This window comes from Martes martes (genome assembly GCF_963455335.1).
Source record: "Martes martes genome assembly, chromosome: 11".
Taxonomy (NCBI): Eukaryota; Metazoa; Chordata; class Mammalia; order Carnivora; family Mustelidae; genus Martes; species Martes martes.
The window spans coordinates 1,046,992-1,068,490 of NC_137899.1; the positions used below are offsets into that span (position 1 = coordinate 1,046,992).

General features: G+C 68.7%; 1 protein-coding gene across 11 annotated transcripts in view; it reads right to left on the reverse strand.

The window, feature by feature from the left end:
• CAMK2B (calcium/calmodulin dependent protein kinase II beta) overlaps positions 1–21,499 on the reverse strand; it is a 78,482-nt gene that overhangs the window by 6,119 nt on the left and 50,864 nt on the right. For 6 of the 11 annotated variants that reach the window (XM_080818133.1, XM_080818138.1, XM_080818139.1 and 3 more), the window contains 12 exons: positions 20,568–20,633; positions 15,391–15,463; positions 13,375–13,477; positions 13,132–13,215; positions 12,483–12,577; positions 12,215–12,337; positions 11,715–11,798; positions 11,127–11,169; positions 5,721–5,758; positions 5,534–5,605; positions 4,247–4,291; positions 2,778–2,826 (listed from right to left, as the gene is read on the reverse strand). In XM_080818133.1, the coding sequence (XP_080674259.1) occupies positions 2,778–2,826; positions 4,247–4,291; positions 5,534–5,605; positions 5,721–5,758; positions 11,127–11,169; positions 11,715–11,798; positions 12,215–12,337; positions 12,483–12,577; positions 13,132–13,215; positions 13,375–13,477; positions 15,391–15,463; positions 20,568–20,633 (875 nt within the window). Of the gene's footprint in view, positions 1–2,777; positions 2,827–4,246; positions 4,292–5,533; positions 5,606–5,720; positions 5,759–10,114; positions 10,190–11,126; positions 11,170–11,714; positions 11,799–12,214; positions 12,338–12,482; positions 12,578–13,131; positions 13,216–13,374; positions 13,478–15,390; positions 15,464–20,567; positions 20,634–21,499 lie in introns of all 11 variants that reach the window. The other 5 variants (XM_080818130.1, XM_080818134.1, XM_080818135.1 and 2 more) reach the window with 2 other exon arrangements.

Here is a 21,499-nt window from a genome sequence, read left to right on the forward strand (position 1 = left end):
GGCCCGCAGCCTCTCATCCGACAGCGCCTCCCCGCCTGGTGTCTCCCGGCAGGTGGGGGGGGGCCGCAGCCCTGGGGTGTCACCCATCCCTGTAAGCGATCCTGGTGGCAGTCGGCAGACCGGCTGGCGCGACCGGCTCCTCCCTCCCTGCTTGGGGAGGGGCCCCAGCCCAGCGCCGGCCCCTCACCCCCCCAACCCCTCGCCCTGGGCCCCTGCAGCCAACACTGTGTCACACGGGCCCGCAGATCACAGGCGTGAGGCTGTCGTGTGCCCCGACCGCTCTGATTCCTCCCTATACGCGTTCACGAGCCCTTCCTTAGCCACCAGCTCCTGTTCTGGGGCCAAATGACACCTTCGTGTTGAATTCCCTGCGCTCCCCTTTCTGCCCGCCGCCCCCCAAGCCGGCCCTTTCCCAGAGTGAGGGGGCAGCACACCACAGCCGGGGGTCTCCGCGCCTGTCAGCCCCCAAGGAGCAGCCAGGGGGCCCCTCAAGGTGCTACTTACACAGGGCGGGCGGGGGGCCTTGGGAGACCTGGAGACAGGCGGGGGGGGGGGAACCTGGGCTTCCAGGACCCCTGAGAGCCTCCTCACCATGTTCAGGATGGCAGAGAGCCTGGGGGCTGGGGCGGGGCAGACCAGACGGGGCGGGGGCCCGCGAGACAGAAGCCATGGGCGGATGAGCTAAGCCAGAGGGATGAAGGCACAGGGAGGGCAGAGGGGGACGCTGGGGGGACACCGGAGACAGAGGGAGTGTGGGGGGATGAAGGTGGACGCGGAGGACACGAGAAGGAATGGGGGGACACAGAAAGGGATGTGAGGGACACGGGCGTGTGGAGGGGACACAAGGAAAAATACGGGGGCACAGGGGGATGCGGGTGGATGTGGGGTGAAGGACGTGGGGGACGGGGATGTGGGTGGATGTGGGAGCTGAAGGGGGACGGGGAGACGGGGGCACAGAGGAGGGGCTTCGGGAATGTGCGGGCGGCACGCTGTTCGGCCGTGGCCGTTCAGTCGCTGTGGGCAGAGGGTACCCCCCCCCCATGGACAGAGGCAGCCCAGCGTGTGCGGAACCCAGGGAGGACCCAGCTGGGCAGCGAGGCCAGGCCTCCCTCCTCTCGCCCACAGGCCTGTGGTCGGGAGAGGCTACACCTCCGTGGGGCCCCACTGGGTGCTGCAACCGGGAAGGTCAGGCAGGCGGCGTGAGGGAGGCACGAAGCACCGTGGACCGCCCCGGAGGGCCCCGCCCGTGCCCACGCGTAGGCCTGGGACACCCGGTTGGGGAGAGGCCGGGGGCGGCCTGCAGTGCTGGCGGAGGGAGGAGGAGGGGAGGGCGGCGGCCGGGAGCGCCCCGCGCGGGCAGTGCCAGGCGGGCAGCCGGGCCCGGGCCCTGAGCCTCGGGCAGCCCGGCGGCGGGGGCAGCTGAGGCCGTGCACGGCGGGCGCAGGAGCCGCTCGGCAGCAGGGCAGCAGGCCCGGGGGCGCTACTTACACAGAGCGGGCAGGGGGCCCTCAGCGTCCAGGGCCCCCAAGCCCCTCCCCACGGAGCTCGGGATGTCAGGGACCCTGGGGGCTGGGGCGGACGGGAGGCCGAGCGTGAGCGGCCCGGGGAAGCAGCGCCCTGCTCACTCCCGCCCAAGCAGCCCCTGGCCGGTGCCTGGAGCGGGGCGGGGGGGGCGGGGGGGCGGCAGCCCTAGAGACAGGCTGCTGTAGGGTCCCCCAGGCAGACCCCGCCTGCAGCGGGGCCCCCCGACCCACCGACTTACACAGAGCGTGCAGGGGGCTGGCGGGAGGCGGGCGTGAGGTAGGGGTTGGCTTCAGCGCTCGCGGAGCCCCTCCTCACAGAGCTCCGGGTGTCAGGGGGCCCTGGGGGTTGGGGCAGACAAGTGAGACGCTAACGGGAGACAGGAGGGGGCACGCAGGAGAGACGGGGACAGGACGAGGACGGGTGGGGTCAGGCTGGAGAACCCGAGACACAGCTCACAGCTGGGCCGGGGAGTGGGACACGGAGGGCTGGAGACGGCAGGAGGGGCAGGCCTGGGCCCCGCTGCCCGAGGCTGCTCTCCCAGCCCCATGGCACACCGGGGTCTGGGTCGGAGCAGGCTGGCCAACGCTCCGGCGGCCTCCGGCTGTGTAGGACGCCCACAGGGCCGGGGTCGGGGCGGAACCGCAAAGACAGGGCCTCGGGGGGCCTCCTTGCTGACGACAAGGGCCTGTGTCCGTCTGTTCACGGAAACCACGTGAACATCCACTCTCCCTTCAACCAGGGGCCTGTGCTCACCTCTGTTTTGGGGTGTCACTGTGTCCCCCAAACTGGCAGAATGGCTGGCCATGGGGCCCTGGGGCAGCCCCGCGGGCCTTCAAGGCTGAACTGTAACCATGTGGCCCAAAGGCTCCGGCGGGCCCACATGCCACCTGCCCTCCCAGGGGAGGTGGACAGAGCTGGGAGCAGAGGGGCCCTACACGGGTGAGGCCCACCCACCGTCACGGGCCATGGAAACACCCAGAACCCAGGCAGAGCCCCTTGCTGGCTGTCTCCTAGGTGGCTGCCAGCCGGGCAGAGTCACCGACTTCAGGAAGTTCAAGAGAATAAAAAAGAGCAAATTCAACCATGAACTTGTTCCCCCGCAGGCTGGGAGCTCCCCCACTGGCCACAGCACCGGCCTCTTGGCCCGCACGCACTAGGCAGGCCCCGGGGGCTGTGGCCAAGCAGGGCCAGCGCCCCGTGGACACCCCTTGCCCGCATCCCAGACGCCCCACCGTGCCATCTTCCAGATGTACCTTTCGTGTCCTCGTCCTCTATGGTGGTGTGAGTGCTGTCCGATGACTCCTGGGGGACACACAGGGAGACGGCGGGTCAGGATGAGGTCTCTGTCCCAGCCCGCCTCTGTGGGGCCTGGAGGTGCCCGCCCCGGAACCCCACAGGCGGTCACCCAGCCCCAGGCCTCAGCCGCTCACGTCCGCAATGGCCAGGGGCCGAGACGCGCCTTCTCCCGACCAGACGCGCCCGGAGGAGAGACTCCCTGTGACTCTTCCGTGAGAGAGGAAGACGGGCTGCCTGGCACTCCCGGTGGAACGGGGAGGCGTCCCAGCCCGCGCACTGCGGCAGACAGGCCAGGAGGGCCTCAAGAGTGGCCTCATCCGCAGCTCCTGCCCCAGCAGGGGCCGGCTGCCCCTCAGGCCTGGACCGTCCAGCCAAGCCCGGTCTCCCCGCTGCGGGGGCTGCGAGGGTAGACCGGCCGTCCCAGCGCCTCCGACCCCGCTCAAGAACCAGCGGCCCAGCAGCGGTCACGGACTTCCCAGGAGGTCCACCTGCTCCTGAGGAAATCCTCCAGGGCTCCTCCCAGCCCCGAGTAAACGCCCTGCGCTAGGCCCTGCCCGGCGATGGGGGTGGCCCGCAGCTTGTAGGATCGGGGCTCGTACCACAGCCCCCCAAGGTTGTCTAGAGGCCCCTTGCAAGACAAACAAGAGCCTCACCCCAGACACAGGGCCCAAGGCACAGCTGCCCCGAGCCACAAAGGCAGGAGGACACCCAGGCCCTTTCTGGCACGTTGCGTCTGTGCTGAGAGCCACTGGCCCCTGGTCCCGGCCTGCAGCCAGGATATGAGGGGCCCTTTGGGGAGCCCGGGGCTCAGGGGGAGTCCGACTGCAGACTGGGGCGGCTGCCGGTCCTAGAAACACAGCTTGGCGGCCCGCCGTCCCTCCCGCCACCCTGAGAGCCAGCCCCTTCTCCGGCCCCAGGCGCAGGCGCCCATGCGGCAGGAGATGCGGCGCGGGGCAGCGGCAGAGGCAGGCCGGCCTGGCGGGAAGCAGCGGGGGCAGAGGTGAGTGATGGGGGCGGCCAGTGGCGTCTGTGCTGCTCCCTCCTCCCGGCCCACGCTGGCCCTCCTCCCCTGGCACCCCGAGGCAGCCCTGCACGCCTGGCTCCCGGCCCTGCTGGGCCTGCCCACGGTCAGGGCCGGATGGACAGCACGGAGGGTCCTGAGAAGCGGACCCTGCTCTGGGCCCCCGCCGTCAACAGTGACTCGGTACAGCCATGCCCGAGACGGCCGCGCCCGGGGCCGCATTCCGAGGGGGCAGCCGTGGACCTGTGGGGCTCTGTCCTGCCTCGAGAGGGGTCCCTGTACCCCTGCCCCCCAACTCTCGGCACAAGGGCTGCCCCGGGTCAACGCCCCAGACCTGCCCCTGGCCGGGGGCCTGCCTCCTGCCTGGGCGCAGGCTCCCAAGGGGGCCGGTAGGTGCGGTAGTACCTTGATCCCGTCCACGGGGTTATGAATGACGGTGGTTTGAGGCTCCTACAGAAGAAGGAAGCACAGAGGAAGGAAAGAGGGAAGTGAGAGGAGAAGGTGGGTGGAGGGGAGGAAGGCAGCCGAGCGTGTGCGGCAGGAGGCAGAGCGGTTTGGGGAGGCCCCGCGGCCAGGAAGGCCGGAGAGAAGCACGCGCGCCCACGGAGCGCAGCACAGAGCGTGGGGGCGGCAGGCGGGGAACGAGGTCCTCCCGTCCCCTCGCCTCGCCGCCTGACCCCCTGCCCTGGGATGGGCGGCAGGTTTTGAAGATGTCATGGGAGTGGGGGTGGCATATGGAATGGAGGGGGTCCGAGACGGGGCTGGCTGTGGGACCCTCCCCCCCCGAGGCTGAGGCCTCCCCCGCCTGCTGGACGGCCACCTGGCGAGCCGAGCCTTCCTGTGGGCAGCGTGGGGCTGGGCTCCGCACGAACTCGGAACCCGGGCCCCGGCAAACCCCGACCTCTTGGGGCGGCCAGCCCTACACAGGCCGCCATGGGCACGTAGCGCCCTTGCACCGTCACCAGCCACGCCACCAGCTCGGGGTGGGGCCTGGCCAGGACCCACCCCCTGGCCCCCCGACAAGAGGGCCAGAGCCAGCGGACTCCTCTGAACTTGTGTCTGCCCATGCCTGCCCAGCCAGAAGCCCCTGGGCCTCTGCCGCCCCTGCCGGGCAGCCACAGGCCAGCACAGCCACGGGGCTGTGTCCCCCGGTGGCTTAGGGCCTGCGCGGTACGGCCGCCCACGGGATGCTGCCCTGGCTGCTGCTGGGTCATCACCAAGCCAACTGCCACAAGGGCTCCTCTCCCTCCAGATCACTGGGGGGCTCCACAGCTAAGACCAGCCCCACCCACGATTCCTGGGAGACACCAGAGCCCTCAGCTCCCGGGGGGCGCGCCCCTGCAGCAGCTGGGAGGCGTCTCCCCGCCCAGCCAGGCCCCTGCAGGGTGGCCAGACACAGACGCTCCGGGTGGGCTGCTGAGGGCAGCGGAGCACAGGGCAGGGCTCCTGAATGCCTCTCAGCGCTGACCCACAGGTGGGACACCGGGCCAGGCCCCTGCGCAGCCCCGAGACCCCCCGAAAGGGGCTCGGCCCTAATGCCACACCCGAGGGGCAAGGAGGAGCTGGAGGGCCAGGCATCGTCCATCGGAGGTAGCTGGGGCCGCACCCCACCTCACCCCAGGCGCGACAGGCGGCCACTGCACAGCCGGGCTGCGGCAGGGCTGGGGGACAGGGGGCCGAGGGGCTCAGTACCAGGGCAGCCGGAGGGAGTGTCCCCTTCGGGCTGGTGGCAGCGGCGCTGTTCTTGGTGCTGTTTGTCTGGGGCTGTGGAGAGAGGAAGAAGTCAGGGGGGGATGGAGCCACACCCCTGCCCAGGGCCTGCCCGCCAGGGAGGGTGGGGAGCACAGCCACAGGTGGGCCCTAGGGCCAGGGCACTCACCTTCCCCGCGTCAGCCTTCTTGTTGAGTAAGCTCTTGGCTGCTGCATCGGGAGGAAACAAGCAGCATGAGCAAAGGACCTGTGGCCCCCTACTCCCCACCCCCTCGGTGTGCGCTGACCTCGGGGCCAGCCGGGCTCTGGGGATCCCCAAGAGCTAGGGGGCAGCCAGGGGATCCCAAGTCCCAGGGCAGGGTGGCGTCTATCATCGGGGTGGGGGGGAAGCAGGTCTGCCCAGTTCTGAGCCTGGCCATCCTGGAAAAGGCCCATGGGAGACCCAGGACAGCCCAAAGCTCTCATCCCCAGAACAGACCCCTTCCCCTGGCCATTCTCCATGACCCCGCAGGACACCAAGGTTTCCCGTCCCACATGGGCCCTGCGGCTCGTGGGCAGTGTGCAGGCTCCACCAAGGAGGAGGCAGGTGCTCCCCCCGCCCTGCACAGGAACACAGGATGGGGCACCAGGCTGGGGTGCTGGGCCATCTGCCTGTCACCTGCCTGTGTTCCCGGGCAGGGGCGGGCTGCAGCTGGCCATCCACCCACATAGGGAGGGGCTCATCCCAAGTGCGGGTGGCCGCCTGCCATCAGCCTCCCGGCCCCCTGCCTCGGCAAACAGGACTCAGCGCCCTGCCCACAGGCCCCCTGGCTCAGCACCCAAGGGGCTGCCTCGTTCTCAGGAACCAGTCCTGGAAGTCCTGACCTTGGAGTCATTTCCGGGCCTTATAGGGGCAGCACCAGCCCCAACTCGGGCCCCTCTGGCCACCCCTGAGGCCCCGGGGCTCTGATGGGCTCAACAAGGTGCCACCCGTGGGGAAGGCTCCAGCGGGCCCCCCCGCGTCTCCCGCCGCCGCCCACCACCTGTGGGACACCAGCAGACGGCCTGGCTCGCCCCAACACGACCACACAGAGGTCAGGGCAGCCCGCCCCCCACCAAGTCCCACAGCATGTGGGCCCTCCACGGTGGCAGCGTCCGTGACCGTGACCGGCTTACCTTCCAGGCAAGGAAAGGCGAGGAGGGAGGGAGGCGGTAGTAGGGAAAGAAAGAAAACAAGATCCACATGGTCAGGCACGAGAGAGCGCGCGCGGCCCAGGACCACCCCCCCCCCCCCCCCCCGCCGGACCCTGCCCGCCCCACCCGCTCTCCTGGCCCAGCACTGCCCCACCTGTGCAGGACAGAGCGGCCGCACCAGGGGCCAAGGTCGGGGGTGGGCCCCCAGGGCTGCTGCAGCCCCCCACCCCGCCGTGGGTCCCCAGCCTCCAGCCGGCTGTCCCTGTGGCCCCCGGTAGTTCACGGGGGGCGGGGGGACTCTTGATGGAGGGAACCATCCCTGGAGGCCATGGCGCCGGGCCGCTGTGCACGCCGGGACCCAGGGAGAGCAGCGGTTCTCCACGGGGGGTCCCCACACTGGCAGCCTCTGTGGCAGCACCCAGGCCACCCCCCCAGACTTCCCGGGGTGGTGGGGCGTCTGTTCTAGGGGGCTTTAATGCTGCTTTGCTTTGAGACCACTGTCAGGGTCCCAAGCCTCTGGACTGTGGCCCACCTTTCTCTCTGTGAAGGTCCCCTTGCCGCCCTCCAGGCTCTGTGCAGGGCCATGGGTGATATGCTCGAGCAGAGAGCCCTGTGGGGCCATCCAAGCGCCACCCCAGTGCCACCCCAGGGGCGGTCTCTCCCCACAACCAGTCCACCCTCTCAAAGGCTTCCCCACCAGGAACCACGAGGCCGCGTGTCACCAGAGACCTGCCTCTTGGCCCGTGCCAGGGTCCTGCGGGCTTCCGCACCGCGAGAAGTGTCGCGGGATCCCAGTCAGGGCAGGGGTGACAGGGCCCCTCCCTTGCCCACCAGGCCTGCCCGCCCCGCAGCACACCCTCCCCGTCCTGGCGAGGCTGGATCAGGACTAGGCCCCAATGCCCTGCAGGCCCAGACCCAGGAGCGTCCCAGGACCAAGACTGCCATCTCCCAAAGGTCTGCTTCCCCTTGTGGGGACCCTGGAAACCCCCAGAGGTCGGCTCCAACCCACCTCCCCATAACCCACCATGGAGGGACAGCCCAAACCTGTGGACACGGGAGCTTTCGCACCTAACCCCCGCTGACCTCAGCCCCCTGCTCCCTTCCCCAAGTCCAGCGCACAGGTAGGCCACCTCCCCCAACATGGGAGTCATGCTGAGGTCGCACAGCCCAGGGACCCCGTCCTTGCTGGCTGACCAGCAGGGCCAGGCTTCTCCAGGGGCCTGGAGGAAAGAGGCGTCCAGCCCAGCATCCCGGAGCCATGCATCCCCACAGAACCCGCACACTAGTGCAGGACGTCAGAGCCGGCCGGCACCCGGAGGAGACGCAGCCCGCCCTGCCTGGCCTTGCTCTTGAACCGAGCCCTGGTGAGAAGCGGACGGAGACCCTGGGGCAGGCCTGGATCTCAAGAGGGTCCCCCTCAGTCCCTGACTCTCCAGACCCTGCTACCCGAGACACCAACGCCCCTGCAGACTCAGACGGCTCCAGTGGGGCCTGGGCTCCAGAAAGCCTCACAGCGGACACCCAGGCCCTTAACCAATCCCCAAACACCTCCCCTGAGGAACTCCCTTGGACCAGCGGCTGTAAGACACGGGGCAGGCCCCTCCGGAAAGCGGCTCCTGGAAATTCCTCGTCTCCAGGGCCCTGCGGACCCCGTCTACACCAGCAGTACAAAGCACAGGGCGCTCCCTCCACGCTTTCTCAAGTCAGATGCACGAGTTGGCAGCAGGTGCCCCCGGTGGGGAGGGGGCAGGCTGAGCGGGTACCCCAGGCCCATGGTGGACAAGCAGAGACCTCAGGCCGGCCACGGCTGCCTCCCAACCCCAGCTTGCCCGCCCCTTCTCGGGGAAGGCCGAGACACTCTGACGACCTGCGGCATCCGTCTCCACAGAGACCCCACGGGCTCCTCCGGCCAGGGTACCGCGGCACCCGGGAGGCTGTCCCCTATGCAGGAGCCGTGGCCTTGACACGGAGAACCCCGCCCAATGCCACTGGCCGAGGTGGGCTGACCTCAGCCCAAGGCCCAGCGTCTGGCTCATCCCCTCGCCGGCGGCCCCAGACAGCCATGCTGGGCTCCGTCCGCATGCACTGACTGCCTCCGGGACAGAGCAGCCCCGGGTGCCCCCGCAAGGGCTGGGCATGCACACGGCGCATGCATTCGCTGCACATCCACGATCCACGGCAGCCGGGCGGGCGCAGGCAGGGGCCCGGGCAGAGGGCAGCCCAGCGGCCTCGGTCACTGCACTGAGCAGCCGCGCTTCTCCAGGAGCGCCCAGGCACCCTGCCCTCCTCCCCCCCCCATGCGCTCCGAACGGCCCTCCGGGAGCCTTGCCTGCTGGACATGTCCGCTGGGCTCACAGAAAGGGCACAGACCATCCTTCCCGAGGGTGGCCCTGCCCTGAGTACCCCCAGGAGGGAGCAGCTAAGAAATGCACTCCCTGCGGGATCTTGAAGCAAGAAATGGGGTGGACGGCTGGCTGGGGCCAAAGTACAAGGCACCAGCAGAAAATGGGCCCCCGCGGCTCCGTCTGGGGAGCCCTGGGGTCGGCCCTTGGCTGTAACAGGCTCTGTGCACCCTACGCCTGCACTGGCCTTGGCTCGGGCTTGGCCCCTGGCAGGTCCTGGGGGCCGCTAGCCCTCAGGGCTTCTCGCCAGTTCACAGGGGGATGGGCAGGAGCTGGCCTGAGGCCCCTGGGAGGAGCGGCGTCCAGAGAAGCAGCCTCTCTGCTCATACATTTGGGAGGAGGCCTGGGGCCTCACAGAAAGACCCAACAGGACATTCTCTGGGGGCTGAGGTCCCCGTCCTGGAGCTCACAGGGCAGACATGCGCACGTCAGACCCACACAGACCTCCAGCTCCAAGCGAGCGACGCGAGCAGCGCGGTGCAGGTGCCTGGGCGCAGGGGCGGGCCAGGCGGGGAGTGCTGGAGGGCGGGGGGCTGGCAAGAGGGCTCTCATGGTGCAGGACCTTTGCCCCCAAGCCTTCTTCCCCAGAGCCCCCATTCAGTGTTCAGGCCCAGCAGCAGCCCTGAGGCTTCCTACAGGTGGTCAAGGTCGCTTTGAACGGGAGTCATGACGGACAAGCAGGGAGAGATCACAGAGCACAGGGCTCTGACCAGAGGGGTCTCCTGACCCCCAGACTCAGGGGCCAGGACCGAGGTCCGGTGAAATGCATCTGGGGGGAGGCGTGGCTCGGGTGTCCCCTAGCCTGAGCCCTCCTTCAGCGCATGGGGTCTGAGGCTGCCGGGACAGCGGGGGCTGCCGTGTGGGATCTGTCCCCGGCGGGAGCAGGGGCTCCCGGGGCCTCGGGGGCAGCTCTGGAGGCCCGGCCGGCAGCTGCGTGCAGCGGGGGGGCTGCATGCCAACAGGCGGGACCCTGGGCAAGAGCATCTACCTTGTTCCACCAGCCCCATGGTGGTGCCGGAGGCCGCGGTGGACATTGTGGCCGGAGCGGTGGTCTGTCTGCCCACTGTTAGCACCGGGTTAGAGACGAGGGAGGGGCGGACACAGACGGGGCGGGCAGGGGAAGGGAAGGGAGAGACAAAGGAAGCAGAAGAAGATTAGAGTCCACAGTCGGGTGGCGGATGGTTCCAGAGTCCCGTTCACAGGAGAGTGGGAACAGGACTGGGACCGACGGACAGTTGGAAAGGGTCTGCCTCCTTTCTCCTTAGAAAACCCCAGCGGGGGCTTCTCGCGCCCAGTGGGCGTGCGCACAGGACAGGACCCGTTGGTGTTGGTGTGACACACGCCCCCCCGGTCCCGGCAGCACGGCACCACAGCCAAAGGAACAGGATGGGGAGCTAGATGCAGACGGACAGGGACGGACCCCAGACGCTCCCGCACCAGTGACGCGGGCGACACACAACCACAGGACAGCCAGGGGGCCACCTGCCCCGCGGGCGACGCTCTGCCCAGTGGGCCTGCCAGGGCCCCTGGCCTTGGGGTCGCTGACAGACGCCCCCGCAGCAGCCGCACGCCCCAGCCCCGCCCACCCACAGCGCCCCAGGCGGGTGGCCGCCAGCGAGTCCAGAGCTCGGTGGAGAGGTCCCGGGTCCTCCTCTCCCCTCCCACACACAGAACGGGTGCTCAGAGGGCTCAGGACAAGGCCACGGAGGTGGCGACCAACACCTGGACAGACACACAGGGCTGCGGCCCAGACGGCAGCGAGGACACAGACCCAACACGCAGGGACGTGGACGTGTGCCGGGCGGCCTCCCAGGCCGGGCTGGGTCGGGGTTGGGGCGGACCCTGGGGTGCTGCCCGGAGTCCAGGCCTCGCGGTCCCGAGCGGGCAGAAGGCCGCTGCGCCGTGGGGGAGAAGGGCCGGGGGGAGGGGGGCGCGAGGGGGCGGGCCACCGGCGGCGGCTCCCTGGGAAGCCTTCCCCTCCGCCAGCAAACCGTTCTCACCTGAGAAATTTCTCGTGGCCAGCATGGTGGTGAGGATCGCGCCCTGGGGAGAGACACGCAGCTGAGGCCAGGCCGCCGCAGCCCGGACCTCAGCCCGGGGGCACCAGCGGGACCTGGGTCCCGGCCTGGCACCCCGAGAGTCTACCGGCTCTCTGCCGCTCAGGGACCGGCCCCCGCTCCCCGACGGAAAACAGAGGCTGAGCGTAGCTTCCGGGGCCTTCAGGACCCCCGGGGCTGCTGCGGCGGCCCTCGTCCTCCTCCCCCCGCCCGGCCACCGGCAGCTCGGGCTGCTGTCCGTGCCAGGCCTGCTGGGGTCCGAGGCCGCCCACCCACTCACGCTGGGGCGCCTGCGCCTCCATAGCCCGGGGGGTCCCCGAGCGCCGCTGCCGTGCAGGGGCTGGGTCCGCCTGACCCGTCCGCTCTGGGAGGGTGCCGGGATCGCCGGGACCCCGTGTCTCCCCTCACCCAGCCCGCCGGGACCCCTCTGGCCACTCCTGGCCTGGGGCCGTCAAGTCACGGGCAAGCCCCCAGCGGGCGAGCACACAGGCCGTGGGGCGGGCGGGCTGGGCGCCGGGGCCCAGGTCTCACCTTGAGCTTCCTTCGGGCGTTGAACTTTTTCAAGCACTCCACGGTCTCCTGCCTGTGCATCATGGAGGCCACCGTGGAGCGTTGCTGTGGGGAGAGGGGCCGTCACACCCTGCTAAAGGCTCCGAGAGCTCTTCGTCCCTCAGGGAGAGGGCTCAGGACAGCAGGGCTGTGCCACGGCCCTTGTGCCAAAGCCACCGGCCACCCACTGCAGCCAGAGGTCAGCTGTCCCCCTCGGCTGCCCAGCCCTGAGCCCACCGCCCCTTTCTACCTGGAACCCACCCCCCACCCTCATCCTCCTGGCTCTCCCGACGGCCGTGTCCCCTACCCAGGCCCCCTGGTCTGCCTCGACACTCCGTCCCCTCACACACAGGCCGGACCAGAAATGGAGGCCTTGACAGCCGCGCAGTGGGTCCCAGTGCCGCAGGCGGCGCGCAGCCAGGAGACCTGGGGACGCGCCAGCGGCGGGCGGAGGACCCCAGGGTCGGCGTGCGGGGACTTACGCAGACCCACGGGTGCTTCAGGGCCTCGTGGGCTGTGATGCGCTTGGCGGGGTTGATGGTCAGCATCTGGTTGATGAGGTTTTTGGCTTCAGGAGTGACCGTGTCCCACTCGGGAGATGGAAACTAGAAACGGAAGCGACAACGAAGGAGTGTGAAGCCCCCTCCCCAGATAGCAGCCAGAGTCCTCTGAGGGCTCGCACGGGGGCCCTGATTCTGAGAAGCCTGCCTCCCCCGGCTGAGGAAGGGGCGGGAAGGGTCGAACACTCACGTCATAGGCTCCCGCCTTGATCTGCTGGTACAGCTTGTGCTGGTCCTCGTCCCAGAAGGGCGGGTAGCCCACCAGCAGGATGTACAGAATCACCCCTGCGCAGAGCAGAGCACTGGCCTCACACGCTGCCCTGCCCCCACCCCTCCTCAAGCCTCCTCCCCAGCCCCCCCGCTCCCTGCCCCCAACACTCCTCCACCCCCCTCCCTGCACCCCTCCCCCAAGCCTCCTCCCCAGGCCCCAGCTCCCTGCCCCCTAGCCCCCCACCCCACCCCCAGTCCCCCACTCTCTGGATCCCCCTTGTAGGCTCCACCCCTAGCCCACCCCCATGCCCTCGGAACACAAGGGTCACGTCTAGGGCTCAGCTCCTGCAGCGACCCTGCCACGGTGGTCTGCACGAGGCCCCCCGCCCACCCCATGCCGTGTGCTCCTTCTGGCCCAGACCTCTCTTCAGGTGCAGGGCAGGCACTGGGGTGGTGGGCTTCAGCCAGGAGGGCCCAGCCAGGGTCACATGAGCAATTCTAGTCTGGGTGGGGAGAGGAACTCCTGGCGGACAGCAACCCCGAGTCAGCCCAGGGGCAAGCCCGGCGCGGGCGCAGGGCTCCCCCCACCGTGGCCCTGTGGCCCCACCCCGCCTCCACAGAGGGCTCACCACATGCCCAGATGTCCACTGGCTTGCCATAGGCCTCCTTGCGCAGGACCTCTGGGGACAGGTAGCCTGGCGTGCCGGCAAACCCTGGGGACAGGGCAGGGCGGTGTGAGGGCCAAGAGGGCAGCAGACCCCCGCCCTCGCTCCAGGCGGCCGCGGGTCCCCACCCACCGAACCATGCCTGCTGATACCCCTGCACCTCGAGACCCCCGCCCTCGCTCCAGGCGGCCGCGGGTCCCCACTCACCGAACCATGCCTGCTGGTCCCCCTGCACCTCGATGGCCAGGCCAAAGTCCGCCAGCTTCACGGCCGCCCCTTTGCACTTGCTTGCCAGGAGCAGGTTCTCGGGCTGCAGGGAAGGCGACCGGCCAGTGCGCGTGTGGGTCACACCACAGGACACGGAGGGAAGGGGGCACAACAGGTGGGATGGCGGTCTGCAGGCTGACACCCTGCCGGGTGGGTGCTGCCCCGACAGATTCTTTGTGACCCAAGGGGGCAGAGGGGAGCTGTCACACCCAGGCCGAGAACACGGAGTGTGGCGGGCAGAACCGAGAGCCCCTCACCAGGCTGGCAGGCAGTGCGCCCGCCATGTCCCACATCTGGGTGCCCAGACGCGGTGGGGGGCTGCCTGAGGAATGGCGCCCCCCCCCCCAGAGGACCAGCGTAGGGAAGCGGCGGAGAGCGTCTGATCGCCCCAGCCCTCTGGCTCGGGCCATCCAGCGCCCCCAGTGAGGAAAGGCCCCTCACATGCCCCCGTCTCAGGAGCAGCGCGCTTGGGCAAGCTGAAAGGACATTTGTCCCCCATCCCACAGGAGCACCACGGGGCTCTCTGCGCACCGTGCCCTGTCCACGGGCCCGCCCATCCCGGCCTGGCCGCCTTCAGCGCGCAGCGCAGAGCCCTCAGAGCTCTGGCCTCCAGCCTCCCTCGTCCCCGACCGCCAGGGGCCCTCAGCCCCCGCCCCAGGCCACCGTCCCGGCAGGCAGGCCCACCGAGAGTACAGCCGTGGCGGTGCGCCAGGAGACCCCGTTAACAGTGCTGGGGACCCTGAGGCGGCAGAACGTGCCCACGGCCCCTGGAACCCACGAACGATGCCAGCCCCATGGCAGAGACCGGCACTTCCCCAGGCTCACACAGCTGGCCGGGCCCCATGTCCCCAGCACGTCACCTGTGTGAGATGTGCGGCCGAGCAGGACTGCCATGGTGAGGGCTCAGCCCCAGAGAAGAGTGGGGGACCCCCGCTCCCCCACAGTTCCCTCACAACCCCCCAACACGGTGCCAAATCCCCCTGCTCTCCCCACGCCACACTCGGCTGAGCGCAAACCCACCACAGGATGGCCTTAGGGGTCTGTCCCCGTCAGGAGACAGGCGTCCTCCCTGGAAGAAGAGACGCCATCTGCCCTCCACACCTGGCAGGAGGCAGAAGGTCCACTGTCCTGCCCTTTTCTTCTCTCCAGCAGGCTGGTGTGGCCCGGGACATGCCGGGGCCGGGGTGGGGGGCGCACGTATGTTCATGCGCCACGGGCTCCGTGGCCACGGTGGGGGGCGTGCTGCCATGGGACGCGGCTTCAGACCAAACGCGCTGCCCGACGCTGAGGCCCCCAGCACGGGCGCACACAGCAGGCAAGGACGCAGGACCAGAGACAGACGGAAAGGGCACGGGAGGGGACCCCGGGCCTGTTCCTGGTGCGACACCATCCCCAGAGCAGCCCCTGCAAAGATCAGCTCACACGCACACCCCTCAGTGGCCCAAGGGAGGTGCGACCCCGTTCAGCCTGGGAAGGTCAGTGTCAAGTGCCTCCTGGGGACTCTCGGCAGGAATGACAGGCCCTTCCCCCACAGCCCGGGCCCGGAGGAAAGCGGACAGGAAGCCCGCTTTGGAGACACTGAGAGGCAGGGAAGGTGGAGGGGGTGCCCTAAGGGGGGACAAACCGCTCTGCCCGGAGTGAGCCCAGGGCAGCAGACTCGCAGGACAGGCTGGACGCCCTCCCCAGCCCTGCTCCCTGGCACCTGCCCCACCTGTGTGCAGGTCACCTGTGTGCCCCCCTGCTGGGTCTGTGTCCCCCCTGCAGCCCAGACACCCCGAGTGGACATGTGCACACACACATACACGTGCACACACGTGTGCATTCTCACACACACACGCCCCTGCATGCGCCCCCACACGTGCTCGTCCTCACGCTCCCCCTCCCCTCCCTGGCCCCTTCTTGCAGGACATGCAGCCGCCAACGGCCAGCTGGCCTAGAGCGGGGTTGGGGACTCACCTTGAGGTCCCTGTGGACGACCCCCATCTGATGGCAGTGCAGAACCGCCTCCAGGATCTGCTGGATACAGTGACTGTGACAAACAGCAAGCGTGTTAGTGAGGGTGGCCTCGAGGGACAGGGGTGCGGGAATGGGGTGCTATGTGACACTGGGGTCGCAGGAAAGCAGAGAGTCAAGGTGCTGCCTGCCGCACAGGAGAGGAGATGCCGGCTGGAAGGGGGTCCCCCGCGGCCAGCACGGGGCAGGGCCAGCCCCCGTGCCCCACCTTCTCCTCTGACCAGGCTCACAGCAGCAGCACTCAGAGAACGCACCCGTTCCCCCGGCTCATGCCGCCCGGGCCTGACCCCGCGCCAGACATCCTCTGGGAGGGGGACCAGGGCTGAGCGCACACCCTGCCGGGCAGGCCAGCCGTGTGGAGCGGGGTGGCCACCAGAGCCCCGCGGTCCTGGCGCAGTGGCAATCCCACAGCCGGCCACACCGGCTGCTCGGCCCCGGGCCAGCCCCGTGGTCCTGGAAGCTTCCTGCCTCTGTCCCGAGCCCTGAGCCAGGCAGGTGTCGGGGGCCTTCCGGGCACGCCTGGCTGCAGGGAGAGCTCAGGGCTGCCCTCGGGCTCCTCACACACCTGTGCATGCACAACACCCTGGGGCCCAAGCCTGCCTCCCCCAGGTGCCCCGAGGGTGCCCACGGTTGCCGGCTGCCCCAGCGCCAGCCCCCGACTCCTTGGGGTCCCAGCCACCCCTGCAGCATGGCCAGCCACGGGCCGCCAGGAGCCCCCTGCCCAGGACAGCACTCACAGCCCCTTGGGTGGGGGCGAGGCAGGGAGGCAGACTGCTTCAGGACCCCTCCTGCCACGGCCGGACCTGGCAGGTGACTGAGGGTCGGCTGTTCTCCTAACCATGAACATGGCACGGGGTGAGGGACCAGACCGGGTCCTCAGGTAGCTCTAGGCACGGCTGGGAGAGCACACATGTGAGGGACATCTGCCCGCAGCACGGGAAGGAAACCCGAGCTTCCTCCCTGCATAAGCCAGGACCTGGGAACCCCAATGACAATAGTGCCTGAGCTCTGCGGGGGGTCGGAAGGAGCCGGGCCCAGACCTGGGGGAGGCCACCTCTCGTCAGCGCCACCACGGGCAGGAACCACAGCCCCCTCACGCCCTGAATCTCGGGACCTGGGGTCTCCTGTCCCTGTGCACGGGCCTAACTCACCCTCAAAACCTGCCCAGAGCCCTCCCACAAAGCCCTCACCTGCCTAGAACCATCCCCCATGGTCCTCATTCCCGTCCTGGTGGCGCCAGCCCCCTGTTATGGCGGCCACGTGCTCAGCACCTGTGGGCTGACCCCCATGGCAAGCTCATTGGGGGGACCACTCCACCGGGGCCCCTCCTCTAAGGTTGGGGCCGGACGCGGGGTGCAGGCAGAGCCCCGGGGCTGTCGGTGCTCACACCCGGCGCTCCGCCACCGGTCCCTGGGCCCACCTCGCCCTGTGGCATTGGCAGGGAACTGGGGGGCGGTGGGGAGCCCTGGCAGACCAGCCGCCTCCCAAGCTGCTGCCGCTCGGTGCTGGCCTGCACCCCGCTGTCCCGTAGGAGCCTGCCCTGCCCTCGCGGGCCACAGGGGGACATGGCCTGGGCCTCTGGCTGCTCCGGCGGGCCCCGGGGTCCCTGCCTCCCGTCAGACCTGCTGAGCCTGCGGCACAACCTGCTTCAGCTCTGGGTCAAGCCCATCTTCCACCTGCCCCTCGAGACCCTTCCTTGGCTCTGAGCCCTGACAACACCCTCTGGGCCGCCCACCACCGTCCCACAGTCCCACGGCCTCTGCCACAGTCCCAACGGGGTTCCTTCCTCATGATCCGGCCGCGCCCAGCAAGGAGAGGTCCCGAGAACGTCTGCTGGACCCACAGGTCCGTGCGCTGCAGGACACACTGGGACTGTTGCCTCAGACTGGGGGCCGCACCACTGCTTTCCTCCTTGTCCCCTCCTGGGAACGCAGGGCCCAAAGCAGCACCAGAGACGTGAGCCCACACTCCCGACCAGCGTGTATCTCCGAGAGCATCGCGGGACTGACAGACCCCACTCCAGGGGCTTCCCGGGCGCCAGGAGGGAGAAACCGGCGGGCAGGGCACAGACTCGCACTGTCTCCCCTGTGGCCAGGAGAGAGCTGCCTAAGCTGGGCTCCCCGCCGGCCACGTGGTGGTGGGAGCCTGATGCTGCAGCCTGCAGGAGCCCGTTCCGGGAGGCCCTGGCCTGGGGGGCTCCAGGGCACTACCGGCCCCTGCTCACTCCAGCCTGGGACCACAGCCTGGAGTCCTGCCCACCTTCCCTCCTGCTCACCCTGTACCATCTTCCTGGCGGGGCCTTTTTGGGTCAGAGTTGTTGCCAAGAGCATTCTAGACGCTGGCTGGGTCCTGGACACCATTCTCCCGGTACCAGGCTCTGGGGTCACCCCAGCTGCATCCCTGCCGCCGCCTCCTTCTCGCTGGGGCAGTCGGATTCTCGGGGGCCCTTGAAACATCTCTCAAGACCCACATAGCTTTCTAGGGTTCTAAAAACTGGGTCCTAAATATTTTGACCTTTGCTTTCCCTGCTTTGCAAAAAGATGCTCCAGGTTCCCCACAAACCGCCACGTTCCTCTGACGTGGGATCGGGAAAGAGCTCAGAAGGGCAGGGCCGGCCTCCCTCCCGCCCCCTCCAGAGACTCGCCACGCCGGCAGCCCAGGACACCCCGCCGCGAGCAGCACTGGCCCCGGCCGGCCCCAGGGCCGGACCTCCCTGCCTCCGCACGGCACTGACCCCTCTCAGGGGCAGGTCCCCAGAGCCAGGCAGCCCTCCCAGGATGGGCGTTAGCCTGGGCCACGTCTGCCACGGTTCCTGATGATGCCCGTGGGTGAGTCTGTGGCAGACGGTCAGGTCCTTCTGCCCGGAAACGAAGCACCAGCACGAAGTCAAATGCAGGGCCAGAGCTCCGGGGACAAGAGGCTCCCAGAGGCGCTCCCTGAGAGTCCCCTCGTCGCCTTCTCCGTGCTGGGCAGTGAGCGAGGCAGGCTTTGTGAGAGAAAACTAGGCATTCGTGGGGGACCCCAGCCCTGTCTCCTCTGGGCCAGTTCCAAGGGGCCCCGAACACCAGGGGGGCCCTCCACGACGGGGTCCCCAACAGGAGTGGGGCCAGAGGGATCCACAAGCGTCAAGCGGTGGGGCTGGGGGCTGGAGAGGGTGTCGGAGACAAGGCCGAGAGGCAGGCAGGAGGGGCAGGCGGGTGAGGGAGGAGCTCGGAGGCCCCAGGCATTGGGGAACACAGAGTGTGTGCACGGCTGGACACAGGTGGTCTGGGGTGGGGGGCGGCGCCCAGGGGCTCCCAGCCAAGAGGGAGTTGCAGCCACGGGCCTTCCCACCCCTGAGCCGGGAGCACCTGCTGCGGCATGCAGGGAAGGGGCCAGGCCCCAGGCGGTGAAGGGTGCCGAGGACAAAGGCCCCAGAGGCAGGGCACTGCCGGTGGGGACACAGAGGGCCGTGGAGGCTGGCGGCCCGGATGCAGGCAGCCACGTGGCCGTGGCGGCAGAACTGGAGGGCAGGCCCTCCTCGTGCTGGCTTTGCACTGGTGGTGGGTGCCGGGCCCTGGGCCAGCCAGCAGGACCCTGCCCACCTGGCCTCCCCAGAGCTCCTCCCACCCCCGCAGAGATCAGGACAGCCCAGGCCCGGCAGGCAGGCGCCCACCCTGCGGACGTCCCCACCCCGGCCCCGGGCGCGCGGCTCGGCTCTTCTCCCTACTTTTCTTAAAGGAGGAAATGAGGACGGATCTGCTCCTGAAGGGGACCGGCCACTCCCAGGTAGCGGACGAAACACAGGTCCTTCCTCACGGAGCCTTAGGAAAGCAGCCCGTGCCCCTGCGCCCTGTCCCTGACACCCCCCAACCCCAGCCCCGACCCTGGAGGACCCAGGAGGCCCTGGGTGGGGACCCAGGCCGCCGCGGGACTCGCTCAGGCTGTTGCCAGCAGGCATGGTCGCCCGTGGGTAAAGAAACAAGTCACAAAAAGCTACTTTAAAAAATAATATTCAAGGGACGCCCGGGGGCTCAGTCAGTGATGCAAACGCCTTCGGCTCAGCCTTGATCTCGGGGTCCTGGGACCGAGCCCCGTGTCTATGGGCCCCTTGCTCAGCGGGAAGCCTGCCTCTCCCTCTGCCTCTGCTTCCTGCCTGGCTCATTCTCTCTCTCAGATAGATAACATCTATTAAAAAAATTAAAATGAAATAATAATATTCATTTTCTGGATTAGAAAAGGAATATATGCTCATTAATGAAGTTTTTAGGAACAAGTAACATGAAAAATTAAGAATAAAAAGCATCCATAGTGGACACCAGCAGCTAGAGCGACCAGAGCCGCTTTTTGTCTTTGTCACAAGAGGGGTTCTGGGACCCGGCTGTCCTCAGGCTGACATGCATGGGCCACAGCTGCCAGCTGGCCGCCGCCGGCCTCCCTTCCACGAAGGAGGGCCCTGTGTCCCCAGCAGCAGGCCGCGGGTGGCCCCCTGACGTCCCTGGGGTCCCCATCCCCTGGGATGGCTGACCCCAGGGGGAAGGGCTGCCCGGGGGCCCCCACAGGAGCCTCAGCCAGAGGGAGCCGGAGCCCCTCCGTCCCTCCACACAGGGCCCGGGCTTCCTGCCCACCACGGACAGGCTCTCCCTGCCTGCCTGCCCTTCCTGCCTCTGGCCCTGGAAAGACGGCACGGAAAGGGACCCCTGCCCCATCTTCGGAAAAGCATTTGGAAACTGCCCATTTCCTCGAGGAAGGTCCTGCCGGGTGCTGCTGTGGGCCACACACAGATGTCCAAGGCGGGGGCGGGGGGAGCACCATGACTCCCCCTTCCACCCCCCACCCCACCCCCCGCCCTGCGAAAAAGCCCCTCTCTGGGCCATCCCCACCCCAGGGAAGCGGAGCCGGCCCGGGCGCTCCCGGCTCCAGCCCGCTCCGATCTGGGGGAGGACACAAAAGCGGCTGCTCCTGGGACGTGCTCCGGGCTCCCGGCAGGAACGCCGCCTCCGCCCGGCAGACCGTCTGCCTCAGCCGTGTGAGCCGCTCTGCCCACAGGAGCACGCGCGGGCCCCGGGGGCCGGCGGCGACCGAATGAGGCAGGGGTGGGAAGAGAAGGGAGCCGGAAGGACAGAGGCCTGCACACCCACCTGGCATCCGCCTCGCTGTAGTACTCTCGGGCCACGATGTCCTCGAACAATTCCCCGCCCGTGACCCTGGAGACAAAGCACAGGTCACAGATTCTGAGGACCCCATCGGCCTCATGGCTCCATGCCCCACCGCTGGCAACATCGACTCCTCCTCCTCCCCCTTCTCTACCCCATCCCCCTGTCGTCATCATCTCCCAAGACTAACAACCGAGTCCTCACACACGGTATCATTTCACATGTCCACTCTCTCAGCCGCTCCACGACACGGGCGCTATCATGCTCAGAAAACGGACTCTCGACTGAGTGGTGGCCCAGAGTGGGCAGCACAGGAGTTTGACCCAGGCCTCTGCAGTGTTACCCAGGCTTTGTCATGCTAATTCTGGGCCTGAGGAGATCTGGATCCCTCCTCATGTCCCCCCGAACCAGAGCTGTGTCCCCGCACAGAGCAAGGGGCCAGAGAGCCAGTGCCTGGATCTGGCCTCCCGCGTAAGTGAGCCCGTGAGGTGTCCCAAGCCCCATCTAGGAGCAGGGCGGGATTGTCTGCACACCCACTTGCCACGTGTCCCTGCTCAGTGCGGGCCTGAAGGCCTCCCGATCGGGATGGACGCCCGGACAGGAAGCACTGCCCGCAGGGCCTCTGGGAAACCCGAGAGACTCCAGGCTACCCAGGGTCCTTTGAGTTGGAAAATAAAGGTGCACAGAAAGGTGAAGACAACAGGGGTGAGGCACAGATGCAGGGGGAGCAGGGAGGAGCCCTCCCGGGGCCCTCCCCAGCCCCTCCCCCAGCCAGGCTTCGCATCCGCCGAGACTGCCCGGCCCAGAGGTGCCTCCCTCTGCAGCGGCGCTGGCCCCAGGGGCTGTGCCCTCTCCGTCTGCATTTCTGTTCACAAAGGTGGGAATTGTGTGGGCCTCAGTTTTGTGTCCCTGCTCGA